The sequence below is a fragment of the Hemicordylus capensis genome, chromosome 6 (assembly GCF_027244095.1).
Source record: "Hemicordylus capensis ecotype Gifberg chromosome 6, rHemCap1.1.pri, whole genome shotgun sequence".
NCBI lineage: Eukaryota > Metazoa > Chordata > Lepidosauria > Squamata > Cordylidae > Hemicordylus > Hemicordylus capensis.
The window spans coordinates 18,801,551-18,823,101 of NC_069662.1; the positions used below are offsets into that span (position 1 = coordinate 18,801,551).

The 21,551-nt window shown below is 47.0% G+C and overlaps 1 protein-coding gene and 1 long non-coding RNA gene across 3 annotated transcripts in view; one reads left to right on the forward strand and one right to left on the reverse strand.

The window, feature by feature from the left end:
- Positions 1-1,005: 1,005 nt before the first annotated feature.
- On the forward strand, positions 1,006-20,630 carry LOC128331489 (uncharacterized). The gene is made up of 3 exons (XR_008310323.1): positions 1,006-1,962; positions 17,120-17,275; positions 20,550-20,630. It is a non-coding gene; the product is annotated as an uncharacterized LOC128331489 (long non-coding RNA).
- Positions 4,274-21,551, reverse strand: part of LOC128331488 (C-Jun-amino-terminal kinase-interacting protein 4-like) — a 38,459-nt gene continuing 21,181 nt past the window's right edge. For both annotated transcript variants that reach the window (XM_053264964.1, XM_053264965.1), the window contains 13 exons: positions 20,589-20,706; positions 18,157-18,240; positions 16,432-16,485; positions 15,681-15,843; positions 13,262-13,412; positions 11,871-11,951; positions 11,662-11,729; positions 11,436-11,584; positions 10,484-10,655; positions 6,884-6,994; positions 6,029-6,148; positions 5,529-5,642; positions 4,274-5,372 (listed from right to left, as the gene is read on the reverse strand). In XM_053264964.1, coding sequence (XP_053120939.1) covers positions 5,272-5,372; positions 5,529-5,642; positions 6,029-6,148; positions 6,884-6,994; positions 10,484-10,655; positions 11,436-11,584; positions 11,662-11,729; positions 11,871-11,951; positions 13,262-13,412; positions 15,681-15,843; positions 16,432-16,485; positions 18,157-18,240; positions 20,589-20,706 — 1,486 coding nt within the window. In that variant the 3' untranslated portion in view covers positions 4,274-5,271. The remainder of the gene's footprint in view (positions 5,373-5,528; positions 5,643-6,028; positions 6,149-6,883; positions 6,995-10,483; positions 10,656-11,435; positions 11,585-11,661; positions 11,730-11,870; positions 11,952-13,261; positions 13,413-15,680; positions 15,844-16,431; positions 16,486-18,156; positions 18,241-20,588; positions 20,707-21,551) is intronic.

Consider the following 21,551-nt stretch of genomic DNA (forward strand, 5'->3'; position numbering starts at 1 on the left):
TGTCACCATGCGTGTCTTGTGTACTTTTAAGCCTGTCACAAGACTAGGTCTCTTGTATGAAGTCCGTGCATATTTATACCTGCCTGCTGAGGATTATGCATCATACATCTGATGAAGTAGACTTAGTCCACAAAAGCTTACGCTGCAATGAGCTTGCTAGTCTTTTAAGGTTCCAGAAAACTTGGCGCTCTTCATGGACCAACATGGCTGGAAGCCTGTTGTTGAATCGACAGGCCCCACTGATCCTAGGCATCTGAGTGCACTCACTTCCATGCACATTTAAGTCCACTTCCTTACTGTCTTAGCACGGGGACATACCAGAAGGTCGTGTAGTCCAACCTGCTAACCTTGCAGCCCCCTGCTCTTCCTAACAGATCATGCAATCCAGCCCACAGAGTGCCTGCCATGTAATGGATCTAGTCTGAAGAACTCTAGCAAGCGAGCCAAGCTGCATAGTGCAGTAAAGGGCAACACCACCCGCTTGTTTCACTCAGACATGAGAGTCGGACCCATGGAACTATGCCTCTCCCTGGTTTCAGACATGGCAACCAACATTAGCAAAATCCACTTGCCCAGCCACGCCCTTTAATGGAAGCAGAATTCCATGACACCCAACCTCCTTCCGGATTCATTTGTCCTAACTTATTGGGTCCCCTCTGCCCTGCCTCCCCAGCTTCCAAACCCAGCCTTCCTGGAGGGTACATGCTCATGGCTGCGACTGAGTGGAGTTCAGGGGCAAATTACAAGGCTTTGTTGATTATTGTGGCCCAGGAACAGGGATGTCCCTTGGACCAAAGAGTACTGGCTCATTCTTTTGGAGGGGGCTGGGCCCCCCATGTCTTTTGGGGCTCTCAGACTCTCTGCCCATGGAGGCCTCTCCTCCCTGCAAGTGGCCCCTGAAATGCATCCCTGACCCAGTGGAATGTTTGCCTGAAAGTCTGCACATTGTGACATCAGCCGAGAACCAGCAGCCAGACTGCTGGGTTGTCGAGCAGGAGAGGGAGAAAGCAGAAAGGGGTGTGGTGGGGTCATCTCTCTGTAAGTTCACTTATGGAGCAGTCTGCCTCAGGCCAGCGCCAAAACAGAGATGGAAGCTCCATCTGGCTAGCAAGCAGTGCATTTCTGAAGAGAGAGATGTCAGAGCTCAGGACCCTCTAGAAGGCCCATCTTGTGGCTTGGAAGCTACATCCCAGACCCGTGGGGTTGGCAGTGGTTGTGCTGTAGGGGTGAGATGCACTCCATGCCTGCTCAGAGGCACTGCTTTATGACAACTGTGGGCATTTCTAGGTGCAGGTTTAGTCTCTGATTTTCACACTTCGTTCATTCACTCTTGAATGAAGGAAGTTCACAACTTTGTCATTTGGGTGGTTCACATGAGAGCATCTTCCAGCTGTTGCTCAGCTGCATTCTCTTTGAGCTCAAATGGGTTGCATTTGTTGATGCTGAAAAATCAACGTTTTCGCACACAGCTGTACAGCAGTGGAATGATAGCTTTGTGAACTATTGCAAGCATTACCGGTAGAAGGAGGAGTCTGTCAACTGCATCCGAGATGTTCTGCTAATGTGCACTTCAAATGCCCCCAAACAACTCTATCTACTGTGGTGTGGAACTCTGGATCTCCACACACGACATGATGTAGAGCGTTGGCACTGCAATCAAGTGTCTGAAAGTGCCCTTTGTGGCGAGGATGGAAACACTGGTTGCTCGTGTTTCCAAGCAGAATTCAAAGTGCTGGTGATGCTTACCTTTAAAGCCCACTTCAGATATGGGTACCTGTCTTCTCCCTGATGAACTGGCCCAAGTGTGAAGGTCATCTTCTCTGGGTGGCCCTGCCTATAGCTGTAGCGACTGGAGAAAGAATCTTCTCAGCTGTGACCTCCCAGGATGGCTCACTTAGCACAGAGTCTCATGCATTTCTGGCACAGCAGGAGCCCTGGCCACTTACCCAGGCCTTTAAACAAGTGAGTTAGAGCGGTTTCAGTGTTGCTGTTTTTACCTTTCTTTGTTGTTTTTACTAATATTTGAAATATAAATATATATTATAAATTTTAAATATATAAGTGTGTGTGTGTGTGTGTGTGTGTGTGTGTGTGTGTGTGTGTGTGTGTGTGTATAAGATCAGAAAAGGTTATGGGGCTAATATGTGATGCCCATACCAAGCCCTTCCACCCTTCCAGTTCTTAGGATCCTAACACAAACCCCTACATGCCAGCCCTGTAGTCTGCAGAGGAGAGGAGAGCTGGTCTTGTGGTTAAAAGCATGACTTGTCCCCTTAGTTAAGCAGGGTCTGCCCTGGTTGCATATGAAAGGGAGACTAGAAGTGTGAGCCCTGTAAGAAATTCCCCTCAGGGGATGGGGCCACTCTAGGAAGAGCAGAAGGTTCCAAGTTCCCTCCCTGGCAGCTTCTCTAAGACAGGGCTGAGAGAGATTCCTGCCTGTAACCTTGGAGAAGCTGCTGCCAGTTTGTGTAGATAATACTGAGCTAGATGGACCATGGTCTGACCATGATCTAGATCAGGGATTCTCAACGTTGGGTCTCCAGATGTTATTGGACTTCAACTCCCATAATCCCCAGCCAAAGGCCACTGAGGCAAGGCATTATGGGAGTTGAAGTCCAATAACATCTGGAGACCCAATGTTGAGAATCCCTGATCTAGACGGTCTGACTCAGTATATGGCAGGTTCCTATGTTTCTATGTAAAGCAGTGATATGATGATGATTAGTTCATTCTTTTGCCTGGTGAAATAACCTGGAGAATCAGAGGACCTCCTGATACAAATTCCTTCCTTAGGCTATCCATAAGGTGCTTTTGCTTTTTAAATGGATTAACTGTCTGACTTTTTAAACTGATCACGTCACTTTATCTTTTGCAAACAATGCCTTTCTGAGGACCTGAAGGAGCCAAAATTGTCACTTACTGAAGCAAAGCTAACAATGAAAAAACATATGTTCAAGGTCCTATCTACTTTGTGGAAGGTCCACATTTGAAAGACATATTGATGCGGATTTTACCCTAAAGCAAATGACCTGCTAGCTTCGGAAAGAAAGCCTTTTCTTTTCATCAAAAATAGTATCAGAAGGAAGCTGACTGTCTTTGTGGCCTCTGTGGCAGTGCCCCCCGCCCCCAGATTCAGAGTCCTGGGGCCTTTGCATGTTGTTAGCCCCGCCAATTAACTTTGGGCAAATTTTACTCTTCAAATTCAGCACAGATTTGGGTGGTGGCATGCCCCAGCACACCTGCTGGGGGTGGGGGCTCTTCGCTCAGTCATAGTGCACATGCTTTCTACGCACGACAGTCCAGGTTCAATCCCTGGCATTGCCAGCCAAAGTTTCTCAAGCAGCAACTGCTAGGAAAAGACCTCCCGCCTTAGAGCCTGGAGAGCAGCAGCACTGGGCAAGAGGGACCAAAGGTTCCTTGATTCAGGTTCATACATTAAAAGCAACATTCAGGCTTTGAAGGGGAAATCTCACACAAGCCTTGGGCTAGCTTTTTATCTACAGGTTGAAATTATTTCTGTCATAGGAACATAGGAAGCTGCCATATACTGAGTCAGGCCATTGGTCCATCTAGCTCAGTATTGTCTTCACAGACTGGCAGCGGCTTCTCCAAGGTTGCAGGCAGAAATCTCTCTCAGCCCTATCTTGGAGAGGCTGCCAGGGAGGGAACTTGGAACCTTCTGCTCTTCCCAGAGCGGCTCCATCCCCTGAGGGGAATCTCTTCCAGTGCTCACACTTCTAGTCTCCCATTCATATGCAACCAGGGTGGACCCTGCTTAGCTAAGGGGACAAACCATGCTTGCTACCCACAAGACCAGCTGTCCCTCCTTTATTCCATGGAACTCTTGCATGTGGGATTCCCAGGCAGTCTCTCTTCTAATCACTGATCAGCTTCTGGCCTGCTTTGTTTCAGAAAAATTGTTGTACTTCCAGGCTATGCTTGGGATCAACTATGAACCAACTCAACCTCCATGCTGAGATCCATTTTACTGGGGCATTCTCCCCACCCCCCCACCCCCACCATCACCCCCCACCCCCCATTCTGTGCAGACATTCAGTTTCAGAGAACGCCATTGTGTGAACAAACTGATTATTTCTTCTCGTGACAGAAAATGGCAACAAACCTGAGCGCCACAGATGCAAATGTGTTACATATTTCTGATTTGACAAAGGCCTATTTTAAAAAGACCAGATGGGATTTAGCTCCCTTGTGCAAACAGTTTGCCAGCTACCTTTTGGAAGCCTCCAGCTCAGCTTATATGCAAACAAAACGGTGACTGAGGAGATAATTTATTGTTACAGCTTTATTGAAAAACCATCCCACAGAGACAGATCTGGAGATGCTGCCAGTGAGTGACCCTTACACCTGTTGAGACAGACGGACAACACAACAGCAACCCTGAGAAACTAACCATGAGGCGGGAACCTGGACTTGCATCACTCCTCCAGGCAGGATTTGATTAACTCATTAGCACTAGAAATCAACCAATCCCTGTTCAGCTTCTTCTAGATCAAAAAGCAGCACTGTGGGACAAGAGAGAGCCCCCTTGTGGTCTCTCCAAGCACTGCTGCAGTTTGTCGACAACGTATTCAATACTTCAGGTCCTGTAGTTCCTGATTCACCAGTCTTACCCCTGTATCCCAACCCATATAATCAGAAAGTCCATCAGAATCACATTCCAAGTGGGAGCCAGAAGGGGAGGGTTATTTGGATGCTGCTCCTCTCCCAGAAGCAGAAGTCCTGGTTCTCGGCCTCTTGTGGCTCTAATTCACTAGGCAGATGAGACATTTCTCGATGTCTCAGCCATGCTGACTCTCATCTCCCAACTACCTGTGCAGTAAGAGGTAAGTTGTTGTGCAATATAGGGAGAAGTGAGCCAATGTAGCAGAATTGGAAGGAGCACAGTCCATCCAGGAGCAGGCAATGTATTGCATAACAATGCACTCCAGTTTACAAGCAGCAGCGCCAATAATTTAAAAAGGAGGGAGGCAGAAGAACCACCAGCCACACTCCTGCCGAGCCTGTTCAGGAAATATAGGTCCTTGCAGTGTCCTCACAGTGTTTCCCCCACCACCAGCTGAGAACTCAGCAAAATCCATCATTACCTCAATGCTGTAAACCCCAGAGGGTTAAGTCCCAACCATGTGAGGGAAGGAAGTGGGAGAGTGAAGGGAAGGCAACACCATCCTCTGGCAACTGTGCCACGCCTAGCTAGCTGGGAGCTCTGACGCATCACCCCACAGCAGTGGTTGTGCCCCCCGCCATGCTGCCTCAGGCCTGCACCTGCCAGACAATGAGATGGCTTCGCTCAGCTCGACGTAGGCGCGGGTTTGGGAGCAGCAGATCCCCATAGCGCTCATCTGTGTCATCACCTGGGTAGGGAGAAAGAACATGGGCAAGAGACAGTCAGAGAAGGGATGACGTCTGGTACTTGGATAACCAGGTAAGAACTGTGGTTCTCACGAGGGACCACACCTGTATCCCCCCCCCCCACCCGCCATCCCCAGGCCTCTAAGCAGCATGCTTACCTATCCGGAGATTAATATATCCCTCTCCTCCACTCAGCACCAAGCTGCAAGGCTTGCTTGACTTCTCTTTGAGCAGCTCCTTTGGGTTCTCAGAAGAGGATGGATTTACACAGCCTAAAATAAGCAAGACGGCAGATAGAATCCCTGCTTGTGCCACATGTCCCAGTGGCTCCGGTTCTTACTGTGGCTCTTACTGCTGGAACCCACTAAGTACCACAGTCCTTCTCCGAAAAACCTCCTTCATTGCAGCCCCCAATCCAGCCAACTCAAACCCTTCCTGTTTCTATCCAAACATAGATTCCTGAGACTTGTGACAAAATAGAAGGAACCCCAGCTGGAAGTGGACATGGAAGCACCATCAAATCCAAAAGGGAGCAGGGCCACTTTCCAGAGAACACAGGGTGTCTGGCTCCTGGTCCTTCCTCCATCTTGCAATCCCGTAATCTTCATTCCTTGCCCAAGAATCAACAAGTGGGCATCCAACCTTCTCTACTGGTTACCTGGGACAGAGACAAAGAAACGGACAGCATCCCGGTGCCCATGGTAGCTGATCTGCAGTTGCTCCATGGCGCAGAAGGGGGCACCACTGGGGGAGGAAGAGTCTGAGCTTCTGGCAAACTCTGTAAAAAGTGAAGCAAGAGGAAAAGTTCACAAAAAAATAGCCAGCAGGGGGCAGCAGCATGCAACCTCTTACTGCCACTAGGGGAGCTCATTCTCCATTATATATACACAAAAGGGAGACCCATGTCAGATCTGAAATCTCACATTGGTGAGGAAGAAACAGAATAACTGATGGGCAGCAGCAAGGTGAGATGCAGGCTTAGGAGGATCCTGTAAGAACAGTTTTCTTTATGGTCTATAGCATATTTGGATGCTTTCACTTGTTGTTTTCCCTTTTTTGTTAAGGTTTGCTTCCACAACATCCTCTGTTTTTGTGTCTGGTATTCCCCCCCCCTTTTTTTCTTTATACAGCCTGTGACTTGTGTAACAATCAGCACCAACTATCACCCCTTCTTTGCTCCCTCCTTCCCCCTCTTTCCCCAATTCTTTCTTTCACTCTCCTTCCCCCAAACTTCCAGTGTTACTGGCTGTACCCTGTTGACTGACAGAAGGAGAACTTCTTTCCAAAACCTGAGTCTGAGCATAAGCATTCAATGGCTGCAATATGTATGCGCTCTCTGCTTCTTCAGGGTTTTTTTTTTTAAGTTCTGGGGTGGGAGGTCTGGGCTTAAAACTAAGGTTTTTGGGCATCCTTGTGCTCCCTTTCCCAAATGCCCCCCCTTGGGAGCTTGAGAAGGCTCTGTGCCTATCCATACACTTCGTAAGCAATCAGAAACATATGAACAGATACTCACCGGAGATAAAAGGCAGCGAGATGACAGTTCCGCCAGATGTGCCAACCCACAACCGCTTCCCAAAAGCACCAAGTGCTGAGATGTTCAGGGCTAAACTAAGACTGCCAGGCCCTTGAGGGGATAGATGGGGAGGTGTTGAGAGAGAGACACACATCAGAGAAAGAACTTCTACATTAAAGCCAATCAGGGACTTCCTAAACCAATTCCCAGTCACAGCCAACATCAGGTCCTAATACTCATGTTATTTATGTCAGGCCATTGAAGTCAGGCCATTGACCTACCAGAGAAAGTCACAGGAACGGTAGATCTCCTAGAAGAATTTCACAGGCCACAACTGGCTGAGAAAGCATTATATGAAAAACGTCCTGACTTCAAAGAAATCGTGAGTTCTGGGTTTTCTCCTAGTAACTTGGCAGGACTTCCTTGCGCTTCTCTGCCCAGATCTGCCTTCAGCCATGATTCTGCCTTGCCTGTCCCTTAGCATACATAATAAGGTACCACATGCCAGGCACAAAAAAGACTGCAGCAAAACGCTGCAGCAAGGCAAATTAACCAAAACTCTGTGGAAATATTGCCAGGTTGATATGTAGAATCTTGTTTTTGTAGGATTCTACATTCAGACTAGGCAACATTTGCATACTCTGGCTTATTCATTCTGCTTCTGCGAATCATAAGGAAGCCCCATGGCGGAGCGGGGGCAGATGGATGCTCCCATCTGACAATGGTAAGGCTTTGGAACACGGAGCTAAAGAGAGGAGGCCGAGCCTTGCTGGCAGATTCTTCTCACTGTGCAGCCCCCTTGTCAGCCCTGAAAGATGACCAAGGCAATGAGAAGAGGCTGCTGGGAAGCAATCTCTTCTAATCATCCTATGCCCCTTTAAATGCTGAGAAGGGGTGCAAGGCGCCATTTTGTGGCCGGTCTCAGGCAAGCATGTGCCTAGGGCTGCCCCCAAAAGGGAGTTGTAGTCAGGGACCCAAGCTAGAGAACCTCTGCTCTATTCCTGACTTTGATCCCGCCTATTTGTTTGTTTGTTTGTTTGTTTGTTTATTACATTTATAATAAATGCAGCTCATTTGCTGCAGCATTTGCTAACACATTCTTCACACAACCATACACATGGACATCACCAGATGGAGTACACAGAAATCAAACTGATTACATTATTGGTGCAAAAAGGTGGAAGAGCTCAGTAATAACAGCAAAGACATGGCCACGGACCGACTGTGGAACCGATCACAAACTGCTCATGTGCAAGTTCCAAGCGGAAAAACAAAGCTATCCTGCTGCCACGATATGATCTTGAGAATGTTCCCATCATTTTCAAGGAGATCAGCTTTGAAGTTCTGAACCTCATTGATAGGGAACCAGAGGAACTGTGGAATGAAATCAAAGAAGTTGTTAAGGATGAATGTGAAAAGAGACTGCCAAAGACCAAGAAACAGAAGAAAGCAAAATGGATGTCAGAACAGATGGTGGAAATTGCCCATAAGAGGAGAGAAGCCAAAGACAAGAAAGATAAAGTTCTCAGGAAGGAACTTAACAGGGAATTTCAGAAAGCTGTTAGAAGAGACAAGGAGCAATACTACAAAAACATCTGTAAAGACCTTGAGGATGGAAATAGACACGGAAAAACAAGGCAAGTTTTCCAAAAGATCTCTGAACTCAGAGGGAGGTTCCAACCTCAAATTGGTATGCTAAAGGATGCCAAAGAACAGATAGTAACTGATTCAGAGAAGATCAAACAGAGATGGAAGGAGTATACTGAAAATCTGTACAGCAGGGACGTCAACACCCAAGATACTCTAGAAGATATTCCCTAATTGCAAGAACCTCTAGTATGGGAAGATGGAGTTAGATCAACACTCCGGTCATTACCAAGACGGAAGGCTACAGGAATTGATGGAATAGCTACAGAAATATGGCAGGCAACAGAAAAAGAATCAGTCAAGGCTCTAACCAAACTATGCCAGCAAATTTGGAGCACACTACAGTGGGCAACAGACTGGAAGAAGTCAGTCTACATACCCATACCAAAGAAAGGAGACAGCGCAAACCATCGCACAATATCCTTAATTTCACATGCTAGCAAAATAATGCTCAGGATCATCCAACACAGATTAGAGCCCTACATGGAAAGGGAAATGCCGCATGTTCAAGCTGGTTTCAGAAAAGGCTGTGGAACAAGAGACATCATTGCTGACGCATGCTGGATAACTGAGAAAGCCAAAGAATACCAAAAAGAAGTCAATATGTGCTTTATTGACTGCAGGAAAGGCTTCAATTGTGTCGACCATGTCTAGTTGTCTTAGGAAAATGGGTGTCCCAGAACATCTCATTGTTCTCATGAGAAACCTATACACGGGACAGGAAGCCACAGTCCATATGGAACATGAGGAAACAGACTGGTTCCAGATCAGCAAAGGAGTAAGACAAGGCTGTATACTTTCTCCTTATTTATTCAACTTATATGCTGAACATACACTGAGAGAAACTGGACTGGAAGAAGATGAGCGTGGTTTTAAAGTTGGAGGAAGAAACATCAATAACCTACACTACGCTGATGACACCACTCTGATAGCTGAGAATGCAGATGATCTGCAAGCTTTAGTAATGAAAGTCAAGGAGCACAGAGAAAAAATGGGTCTACAATTAAATGTAAAGAAGACTAATCTAATGACAATGGGTAACCAGCCTAAGAATTGACAATGAAGACACTGAAGTGGTGGATAGCTTCTGCCTTTTAGGATCAACCATCAACAGTAAAGGATTCAGCAGTCAAGAAATATGCCACAGACTAGCACTTGGTAGGACTGCAATGAAGGCCTTGGAAAGGATAATTAATGCTGTGACGTGTCTATACCTACAAAGATTAGAATAGTTCAGAAAATAGTTTCCCCATGACACTCTATGGATGTGAAAGCTGGACTTTGAAGAAGCAAGACAGAAAAAGTATTGACGCTTTTGAACTTTGGTGCTGGAGAAGACTTTTGAGGGTACCATGGACAGCCAGGAAAACAAACAAATGGATCATAGAACAAATCAATCCAGAATTTTCACTCAAGGCACAAATGTGACCAGGCTCAAACTATCATACTTGGGACACATTATGTGAAAACCCAGCTTCCTTGAGAAGTGTATAATGGTGGGAAAAGTTGAAGGAAAGAGAACAGGACGGCCAGCAGCAAGGTGGATGTACTCGATTATGACAGCAAAGAATGCACCACTGAGAGACCTCAAAGGCCAAATTGGAGCCAGCGTGGTGTAATGGCTAGAGTGCTGGACTAGGACCTGGGAGCCCTGAGTTCAAATCCCCATTCAGCCATGATACTAGCTGGGTGACTCTGGGCCAGTCACTTCTCTCTCAGCCTAACCTACTTCACAGGGTTGTTGTGAGGAGAAACCTAAGTATGTAGTACACCACTCTGGGCTCCTTGGAGGAAGAGTGAGATATAAAATGTAAAATAAATAATAGAGATAATCTATCTATGTGGTCACCAAGAGTCTACATCGACTTGACAGCACTTAATCAATCAATCAATCAATGCCTAATGCTAGTACAAGTAAAAGCCAAAGCCCTTTGATCCCCACGAGCCACTCACCAAGTATGCGGCTGATGCAGGACCCCAACTCCACCTCCTGCAAGGGCTGCCCGGTCTGTGCATGGAGCAGGCGTAGAGTGGAATCCAGTCGGACGGAGACCCAGACGCCGTTGCCAGCCACCACCAAGTGCCGCACTTGACTTTCAGGATGTGACGTCACCTCAAAGTACCGCTAGGAGAAGGCGGTGGAAACAGGCTGCTGGATTCCATGATGCCTCCTCCCCCAGCAACCTGATCCAGGGCAGCACCTTCCCAAACAGTGCCAAGACCCATAGGCCTTAACTTCCCCAAGTCTCTTGGCCCACATCTTGTAGAGCTTCCTCAATAAATGCTACTATTTATTACCTATTTACCATATTTCTATACTGCCTGATACACAAATCCCTAGGCAGTGTACAGTTAAAACATAATATAAAAAACAATTTAAAAGTTAAAATTCATAAAACATAACACATCTTACTCAATGAGTAAAAAAACATTAAAATTTTAAATTTCAACTAAAAGCCTGAGAAAACCGGCATGTCTCCAGGGTCTTTCTGAAAGCAAACAGAGGAGGTGCTCTTATTTCAGCAGCAAGCGCATGGAGATCCCATCCTTACCAGAACCCACTCTTCCTATTTTGCCTCCCCATCAGGTTGATCTCAGGAGAGTGGGTCAGATCCTGCTTCTGTAGCAATCCTGTTCCCAAGTATCAAAGGCCAAATTCTTAAGACAACGCTCTTTGGAGCATATTAGTGTAGAGTTTTTTTCTTTTTACACGCCAGCAACAGCTCCTTGGGATGCGCCTTTTTCACTAGGAATGGACAAAGCGAGCTTGACAACGAGCTTCCCCTGAAATCTAGCTACCGTGTTGCAAGGGATTCAGTCATCTCAATCTGTCATTTGCAGAGTCACACATCTGCCAAGAAGTGCCCACAGGTTTCAGCAGCTTCTTCATACCCTGCAGACTCACCTGGACGCGAGCAGTGCGTGGATCCAGGACGTAGACCCGGTTCCCGTAGCCACACCACAGCCGGTCAAGCACAGGGATGGCGCAACGAATAGAGCGCCGTGGCCTTCCCAAGTCAACCAGGCGCATGGCGTGAAGGTCCCAATTCCGGGCTGAGAAAAGACGGGGATTAGAGGAGAGGGAAATTGGACTCGGGCCACAGGAAGGAATGACAAGGAACAAGACTTACCATCGTTTCGGTGGAAAATGGCCAGAGATCCATCCCCTAGCGCGGCTGCCACACGGCCCTGAGCGTGGCTGGGACAGAAATGGCAGAGTAAGGTGGGGGAAAGACTACAACAGCACCGCTGCCAGAACGGGAAGGCAGGCGATTCTCACCGCGGAAGGCAGTGGGGTTCCCTGGGCTTGCAAGCAAGTGACGGAGGAACATGTACTCACACAATGCAGTGGACAGCATCCTTCAGCTGCACTTTGCCCTGGCAGCGCCGCCAGTCGCTTTCAGCAGAGTGAATATAGATGCTGAGAAAGAAAGAAAAAAAAGAGATAAAAGGTGAGCTTCTAACATCACAGCTACCTGAGGTTTACTGCCCAGCTCCCAGTAGCAGCAGCAGCCCCATCCCATGACCTACCTTCCCAGCACCTGCTGCTTTCACTGGGAACCAACATCGCAGTCCTGGCTGCCATATATAATACTGGGCATGCTCAGTGTACATAAACCGGGTGGCACCCCATATTCACTGCACTATGGCTATGTTGGGGCGCTGGTGGCCGTCAGAAGCAATGGAGAAAGGTGCAAAAGAAGTACTGATGGGTGGAGTTGGGGAGAACAGGAACAAGCAGGTAGGCAGAGATTTTAGGACCCAGATGCTGCTGTCCCACACACTAGTTCAGGCCTGCACAACCTAAGGCCTGGAGACCAGATCCAGACTGCATAGGCTTTTTTGCTGACCCACAGGTAGGAAAACACTGCAGCAACAGCACCCACAAAAGGCACAGGACCACCCCCAAAAAGGCACAGGGTCAGTTCCCTCTTCTTCAAGGAAGGCATCCTCTTTCCTCTCTGAAACTGTCTTACAGTACAACCTGTGCATGTTTACTCGGGAATATTCCCACAGTGCTCCCAGTGAGGCTTACTCTTAAGTAAGCATGTTTAGGATTGCAACCTGAAAGCAACATTGATTTAGGGAGCAGAGAAGATTTGACATTTGTTTGGGGCTGGCTTGCACCCCCAGGTGCCCCAGTGACAGAGCAGGGACAGGGTCTATTTTCTGGCCAATATCCTTAATTAAAATTGTGGGCCCCTTGATGAAGGGGAAAGACCCAAAAGTAACTAATAATTGCTTTCATTTCTAACCATTTTAATATAAGAATGCACTGAAAATTGACCTCAGCCCCCACACACCACACTGTGGTTGTTTCTGGCCGACCGGGGCATTTGAATCATGCACCCCTACACTAGAATGAACATTCATGCACAGAATGGTCTTCTATCAGCAGCTAGGCCCCGCCAATCCCCAAGATCTTGCCAAGAGGACAACCAGCCTCTTGTCTCTATAAAATGTCAAGACAGCATGCAAATTAATACCTTCCCCCCAAAAAAGAAGCAAGGTGCACACTACACAGATCAGAGGGCTGGTGTTTGCAGAAGGTTTGGCAAGCATTTAGGCAACGTGGACATGTGACCGATGCATGTTTACAACCGTGAGGGGAGCACTGCAAGACACACACACTGACAGAGCCTGTAGGCTGTCAATTAAAGAACAGGGTCCTATAGCAAAGCCTCCCCGCCTCCCGGTTTCTTGCCCACTCAAACCCTGGTCTCAAATTACCAGCCCTCCTGGGTCCCAAACCAGACGGTGGGTTCTGTGCCGACCACCTCCACCTCCAGCATTTCATCCTCGCTGTCAGATCCGGGTGCCAAGGGGTCTTCCAGGATCTCTGGCTCTAGTTCTGGGCTCTCACCACCAGGCACAGTAAGGCCTAAGGAGCAGCAACAGAGAGGGTGAACAACCTTGTCAGGGATGCAGCCATGTTTTGAGACCCTTGCCTAACAAGATATCCACTGGCTCTATTCCAGTTCAAATTCTCAATATTAATAGCAATAGCAATAGCACTTACATTTATATACCGTTCTATAGCCGGAGCTCTCTAAGCGGTTTACAATGATTTTAGCATATTGCCCCCAACATTCTGGGTACTCATTTTACCTACCTCGGAAGGATGGAAGGCTGAGTCAACCTTGAGCCCCTGGTCAGGATCGAACTTGTAACCTTCTGGTTACAGGGTGGCAGTTTTACCACTGCGCCACCAGGGGCTCAATGTCTCAGTATCAGCAGCTTTCCAGGATTGAGGGCGGGGGGGGCTTCCCAGCCCTATCTGGAGATGCCAGGAGTTGAACCTCATCGGATTCCCCTTTACCAGTAAAGGGGCAGTGGGGCTGGCCTAATGTTAGAGTGGGCGGGAGGAAAGTAAACAAGTACTTACAAGTGCCGGCAGCAGGGCAGCAGTGGCTCGCCACCCCGACCCTGCCGGCCTCCCCCAGCGTAGGCAGGGCCAGTGGCAGCCCAGTTCATGCCATCCTTGGTCCGATTCACACCTCTGAGGCCATTTTACTGACCTCCACACATGCCCGAACTGGGCCGCCTCACTGGATTCCCCTTTACCAGTAGAGTTCCGAACCACCTCGGTTTGAACTTGGACCAGCTGAGGCTGGGCCGGTTCAACTCCGAACCCGGCTTGCACACCCCTAGTGTACCCAAACCTGACTTCAAGCCAGCTTGCACACCCCTAGTGTATATGCTTGTCTTCCAGAGTTCCACAGGTGACAGGGACAGTTCCCTGCTCTCAAAGAGATTACAATCTAAAATAAATAGATAGGAAACAGCAGGAGGGAGAAAACAGGGAAGGAAGAATGTGGTCCAGTTATACATACTTAAGATTTGGTTACAGATGGGAATACCACATAAAGTAGACCAAAGGCTGGTCTCCTCTGTGCAGACTTTGTCTTGAGGAGGGATGATATCAGGAGGAGAGCATACAGATGGGAATGAGGATTGAGCCAAAGGTCATGTGGGAAAGATGGCAGTCCTGTAGTTGGTTTGGGGCATCTACATTGCTTGCATTAGTCCCCCGGTTCCAACTCCTGGCATCTCCAGAGAGGACTAGGAAGGCCCCCTGCCTGCAGCACTGGAAAGCTACAGGAATATTGAGATGGGCCAATGTTAAGTCATCTTTATACGTTCATGGCTCATTTGGAGGAAGGATCTGAGGAGACTGGTGGCACAGAGTAGTTCTGGGAGGGAGTTCTACATAAAGGGGAATTAAATGGGCAGAGACTTTTTAGAGAGCAGGAGCCATTTGATTGGCTGAGAGTTGGGGGAGCAGAAGTCACAGGTAGCAATCTGATGGGCATGTGTTCCCCTCTCGGGTGATGGTTCCTCCTGAAGAACCAAAGCTACACAAATGAGACTGGCAGGTTCTGCAATCTTTAAAAAAAAAAAACTTTGAACTCTTTCCAGCTGCTTATTGGTTCCTAACTTCAGGAACTGATGGAATAGCTACAGAAATATGGCAGGCAACAAAAGAAGAATCAGTCAAGGCTCTAACCAAACTATGCCTGCAAATTTGGAGAACAACACAGTGGCCAACAAATTGGAAGAGAGACCTTAAAGGCCATCCTGGAGAGAATCTATCTATGTGGTCACTAAGAGTCGACACCAACTTGACGGCACTTAATCAATCAATCAATTTCAGCAAATCATTCTTTGTCTCCAAGTCAGAATTAGAACTATGGTTAAAATTGTTTTCCAGTTCTGGTACTGGAGCAAGCTATGGTTTGAGGTAACCACAGTTTGCTCAAATCAGGCATTATATAACCACAGTTATTGTACATCAAAAAACAAAGAAGGGAATTGGAACACACAAAGGGAGATGACCCAGCCATAGTTTGGGTGTAATATCTGAACTGGACCACTGTCTTAATACAGGGATTCCCAACCTTTGACTCCCCAGGACTACAACTCCCATCATCCCAGCCAGCATGGCCTTCAGTAATTGTGGCTGAGTTGTAGTCCAACAACAGCTAGGGCCCCAGGTTGGGAATCTCCATCCCAACATATACACATGCATACTCCATTCAAAAAACCCAAACCTTTCCTGCCCCCCTCCTCGGTCCAATCTCCTCAGGTTCTGAGTTAAATTAGTCCTCCCCCTCCTAGCAAATATCCCAGCTTCTTTCCTCACACTGACCGGGTACACATGCAACCGAGAGGATGTGAACTCCAGGTATCACAAAATGTTCCAAGAGCTGGTTAGGGTTCTGGGCATCAAAGAGGGTAACCTCACTGGCCGAGTGGGTCCCTGAGGCCACCCACAACAGAGAGCTGCCTGTGAAGCACTGATGAGGGGTGCCCTACAAGAGAGACAGAGAGTTAGCAAGGGGTTGGGACTCCTTCCTCTGTCTTATTTTCCTGCAATTCCTAAAATGCAACCTTCACAATTGTGAAAACAGTCACCTCAGATGTTAGCACTCATATTTTGTTTTCTGGGACACTTTGCAGGGAAACTTTTGGAAACTGGAGAAGTATCTGCTGCTCCCCACACCACCAGGTTCAGGTTAACCATGTGCTCCAAGTGACTAACACAAAGTCTGGGTGCTTGCTTATACTGTAACACACATACAGGCAGGCACATTAAGTATTTGTATGGGCACATTCAGTATTTGCATGGCTGTCCCCAGCACAGTACCTCCGGTGACTGTTGCTGGTATCTATCTTACGTTTCTTTTTAGTTTGTGAGCCCTTTGGGGACAGGGAGCCATCTTGTTTGTTTGTTATTTCTCTGTGTAAACCGCCCTGATCCATTTTTGGAAGGGCGGTATAGAAATCGAATAAATAATAATAATAATAATTTGTGGACTTAATTTGCAAGGTCAGCATAAGGAGGCTGTGTTAAGTCTATTTCCCCAAAATGGCTTTAATTGGCAATCAAAGATACTTACAGTCTTTGATAGATCTGAAGCCTCAGACTCAACTGAGGCTGCAGCACACCAGAGCTGCAATGGAAGGAAGAAAAGCGTTACCTTAACATCTCCTGTGTCCGGAGCAGTTGCTTATTCAGGAGAGACCTCTCCCTATCCAGTCTGAAATCAGACACCTTTATTACAGTCATTCCCAAACTGGTGCTCCAGTGCCCCCTAGTGTGCCATGAGAAAATAGCAGGTTTGCTATGAGAACCAAACTAAGCAAAGACTCCTGTGAACCCAAAGTGCCTCCCCACATAGAGGCTTCCCAGTAGGCAGGTTCTCATGATCCTAATCAGGATAGGAGGAGCGCACAGCCAGGGTTGGAGAGCTGAGCACACTTCCTATCCGCAGTCGTGTAAAGCCCAGACAACCTGGGAGGAGGAGGGGGAAAGTGATCGGGTGGGAAGCAAGAGGTGGGCAGGACGGGCACACCCTACCCAGGTTCTCTCCCTAGCATTTTACCGAGGGTGGACAAAAAGCCATCCCTACCCTGCTTCCACCTCCTAGACGATCACCCTCCTCTCTTCCTACCATATTGTTTTGCGTTTTACATGACTACTGATGGGGAGCACCCCCGGCTTCCCTGCCTGCATTAGGACTGGATGAATGAGCCCAGCATCATCTGAATGTTTCACTGCTCTGGCTTTGCCTCTTTTCCTATCAGTCTTCACTGGTGCCGATAATTCTGCTGAATCAGATGCGACTGAATGATCGATTGCTTCCAATGCAGACACCAAGCAGAACTACCTGCCTTATTCTGCTGTGTGTCTACCCACTGCATCTCTGCACGAGTCCTGTGCATGGCTTAGCTCTTCTAAAGGTAGGTCAGTCTGACTCTGAGATACATTCTAAGTTGCTTCAGGTACAATATGCTTGTTTCTTATTCCATAAATCAGCCGGGATAATGCCCATGGGGTGGGGAGGGAATGAAGGCCCCTACCACTGTCCCAGTCTGCAAAGGGGGTTCCCATGGCTGCTATCTGCAGTGAAACACTTCAGTTGGTGCCAATGGGTGCTCTTATTCCAGGGCCAACAGAAACCACCGGGGGGGGGGGTTGTGGGAGCGGTGGGGGAGGGTCCAGACTGAGACCATAACAGGGATAGAGTTAATCCCTTCATCCATGATGTGATCAGACTGCAGAGGGCCTGACCTAACTATCTGCTGAACAAAAAACAAGCATGTTATCCCCAATTGTGTACTTAGAAATATATGGCTTGACCCTAAGATGAACCCTTTCCTGCTTTGTGAGTGATATGTGCCTCCCATTTTAATTCAGAATAAAAGCATCTTTCCACTGTCAAGCAACACTACAACCCTAATTACAACAGAATCATACAGGAATAAAACCACAACAATTAAAATTAATAAAAGATGGATGGGAAAACAACCACCCACCCAAATACAATGGGCAGCATTCCAGCTAGTTAGCTTGGATTAAGCACTCACCCCTGCTAACTGGGCAAAGAGGCACCTTTTTAATGTGGTGATTCTCTTTATTTAGCAGGGGGAGAGTAACTGGCCCTATCCACCCCCAGCACAGCATCCCTCCAGTGACTGTTGCTGGTGTCTATCTTACATTTCTTTTAGATTGTGAGCCCTTTGGGGACAGGGATCCATCTTATTTATGTATTACTTCTCTATGTAAACTGCTTTGGAAACTTTTGTTGGAAAGCGGCATATAAATATGGGTGGTTGATGACCTTGGTGCTTGGGTCCTTCTGGTCCAGCATCCGTGGCTGCACCAGCACAGGCACATCATCGCTTCCCAGGGGTGGATCCTGGCCCTGCAGTGTAATGACAACCACATTTTTAATACATAGACACTCGACTTGTAAAGTTACTGGTTCCTAACTGGGAATGGATCTCATTATCAGAGTGAAAGAAGAAGGACACCATTTTGCTGGGCAACTCATAGGGCTAAACTAATGTGCATCGATTTACTACATACAGATAAGAGGAATGTTGTAAGAGAAATTTCTCTGCATGCCATCAGGTGTGGTGGAGGCATGCAGGCACATACAGGATGCTGTGACTGCATTTGGCCTCCATGGACCTGCTCTGTATGTCAAGAAACCAATGCAAGAGAACTAACCCCTTGGCATGAGATTCACAGAGGCAGGGTACCAAGATTTTCATTTTTAATTCATTATTTGTACACCATTTTTCCTTTCCCAAGCAAGGAAATAATATGAGAAAAGAAAAGAATTAATACGACATCAGAATAATAAAGCATAATTTACCAATAAACGGGTTCAAATGATGTTATCAGGTTCTCAAATGGGTACCAGCAGAAATGGTTTGGTACAGATATCATACAGCACAGATATCAGACATATTATATTATATTATATTATATTATATTATATTATATTATATTATATTATAATTATATATCGTACTTATCATACATTATACATTACATATTATATAGAGCATCAAAAAAATAAATATAAGCATGTGTCTCCCTAAGGCTGCAATTCTATGCATGATTACCAGGGAGTAAGCACAATGAACAGGTGGGAGTGACTTCTGGGTAAACATGCATAGAATTCAGCTGTGAATCTATGCATACTTTCCAGGAGTAAGCCCAATTGCTGCTCTCACACATAGCATGCGCAGGAAATTTTAAATTCTGCAAACATCTCAAACAAGCAAAAGCATCCTCTAAGGGCAATTTTTTAGTCTGTGTTTCAGAATGGAAAATATGCTTTGCTCTGAAGCAGTGTGACATATATTCATCATTACACCGAACTATGGTTAATGAGTGTACAGGGGGGAAACAAATAGAGGAGAGCTGTTCTTGTGGTAGCAAGACTTGTTCTCTTAGCTAAGCAGGGTGTGCCCTGGTTGCATGTGAATGGGAGACTAGAAGTGTGAGCACTGCAAGATATTCCCTTTAGGGGATGGAGCCACTCTGGGAGGAGCATCTAGGTTCCAAGTTCCCTCTCTGTCATCTCCAAGATATGGCTGAGAGAGATTCCTGCCTGCAACCTTGGAGAAGCCGCTGCCAATCTGTGAAGACAATACTGAGCTAGATAGACCAATGGTCTGACTCAGTATATGGCAGCTTCCTATGTTCCTAAATAGTGGTTTTATTTAGCGCTGGACTCCAACTGATTAGACAAGAAAAAAAGAACAAACAGCATGAACAATATCCTTCATTATACAAGGTGTTTTTTTTCAAAAAGAAAAAAAAATAGAAATAAGCAACTATGTTATTTGTAGAGCACTCAAATTAATTTAGGGCAACTGCCCTGCCAAACATTCATAGATGAAAAGAGAAAGAGAGAAAAAGTGGGAGTTGGGGAGAGAAAGGTGGAGAGAAAGAGATCAGTCTCAGAGCAAACAAAAATGTGATTCTTTGCTCAGGAGAGGAGTTGAAAGGAGGGAGAGCATAGAATTCCCTACCGGCTTCCTTTTCTCTGCCTGTCCTCACTCTGTGAGTCACTGCCTGATCGGCTCTTTGCTCCTGCTGGTGTGCAGTCTTACTCCTCCTGATTCTTGATCTGGGAGCACTCCCTGCCAGCTTTGGAGTCCTCTCACTCTGTCCCTCCTGCCTCTCTGCCTGACTGGGTTGCTAAGGAAATGAGCAGATGGTGCCTGCCGGGCCCTGAGAGAAAGGTGAGAAGCCCCAGCAGGTTCAAGAGAGCTGCCTTCTGCCCCTTCTCCTAGCACGTCACCCAGGGCATACATTTGCACATTTCTGGAACCTGCCAGATACACTTTGCAAGTTTTTGCATCACACAAGTACCTGCATACTGTGAATCTCTGTTAAGAAGCACATGCCAGTGTGGTATAGTGGTTAGAGTGCTAGACTAGGACCAGGGAGACCCGAGTTCAAATCCCCATTCAGCCATGATATTTGCTTGGCGACTCTGGGCCAGTCACTTCTCTCTCAGCCTAACCTACTTCACAGGGTGGTTGTGAGGAGAAACTTAAGTATGTAGCTCTGGGCTCCTTGGAGGAAGAGCGGGATATAAAATGTAATAACAACAACAACAAATAATAATGCCAACAGTGTAATACATCTATTCGTTTTTTTGAAACTCAGTCAAAACTCCAAACAATAGTAGAGTTCATTTCAAATTAACAGTCGTCCAAGACCCTGATGTGCATACAAGATCCACCTCACCTGGAGTGCAGGTGGCTGACTCCATCCATGGATCTGCATCCGACCATGCTCCTGCCAGATGTATGAGCGGATCTCCCGGTACAGTTCACGACGCTTCTGCTGTGGGGAGGTGTCAGCCCTGCATAGACATAGAACAGACAGGAGAGGGCAGCAGGCAACCTTTGACTACAATGTTACACACATACGGGGCAGATTTCAGTGAGATTTCTCCAGGTGGGGATGCATGGAATTCCAGACCAAGAAAGTATGGGTTAGCAACCCAAAGACCACCAGCCATGGTCAGTGCTTTGCCCAAACCTTTCTCCCACTTGCCACAGCATGATAACTCAGCAGTGGGGCAATTATTAAAGGGAAGAAAAAGCTTTTTCTCAGGGAGGAAAATATGGCCTCACAGGTTTTTAACCTCTAACCCTAAATCCAGAGCACATGGTACTGCTTGCTTGGAGAAGCTGGAAATGGGCAGGTGCCATATAATTTCCCGGAGTCAAGAAGAAGAAATCTCTGATACATCAACTTTTTGTGCCCAAACAAATAAAGTCTGCAACTTGTAAGTATTATGCAATTTGAGATCATTTACATAATTTATCCTGCTTTGCATAATTTATTCTGCATTTGTTAGTCACTAGAGCAGGGGAAGACCTGAAGCCCCACCCATCCAGCAGCACTGGAAATCGAACGGAGCTCCCCTTTTGATTTCTGAGATTTCAACAGGCTTTGCCCCTTCCAACATATCTTGACAACCAAAGGACAAATGAATGAATGAATGAAGGAAAACTGAATGTCCAGGAAGTTAAAATCCTACCCAGTGCCGCCTCCTGAATTTTTTCTACACGGCAGCAGAATTACAGCATGCACACAGACCTGGATAAAGGGAAGCTTTGGCAAAGGGGCATCGTTCATGTGCTGAGCCCTGCCTTGCATGCAGAAGACTCTGAGCCCTGCCTTGTGCTGAGCCCTGCCTTG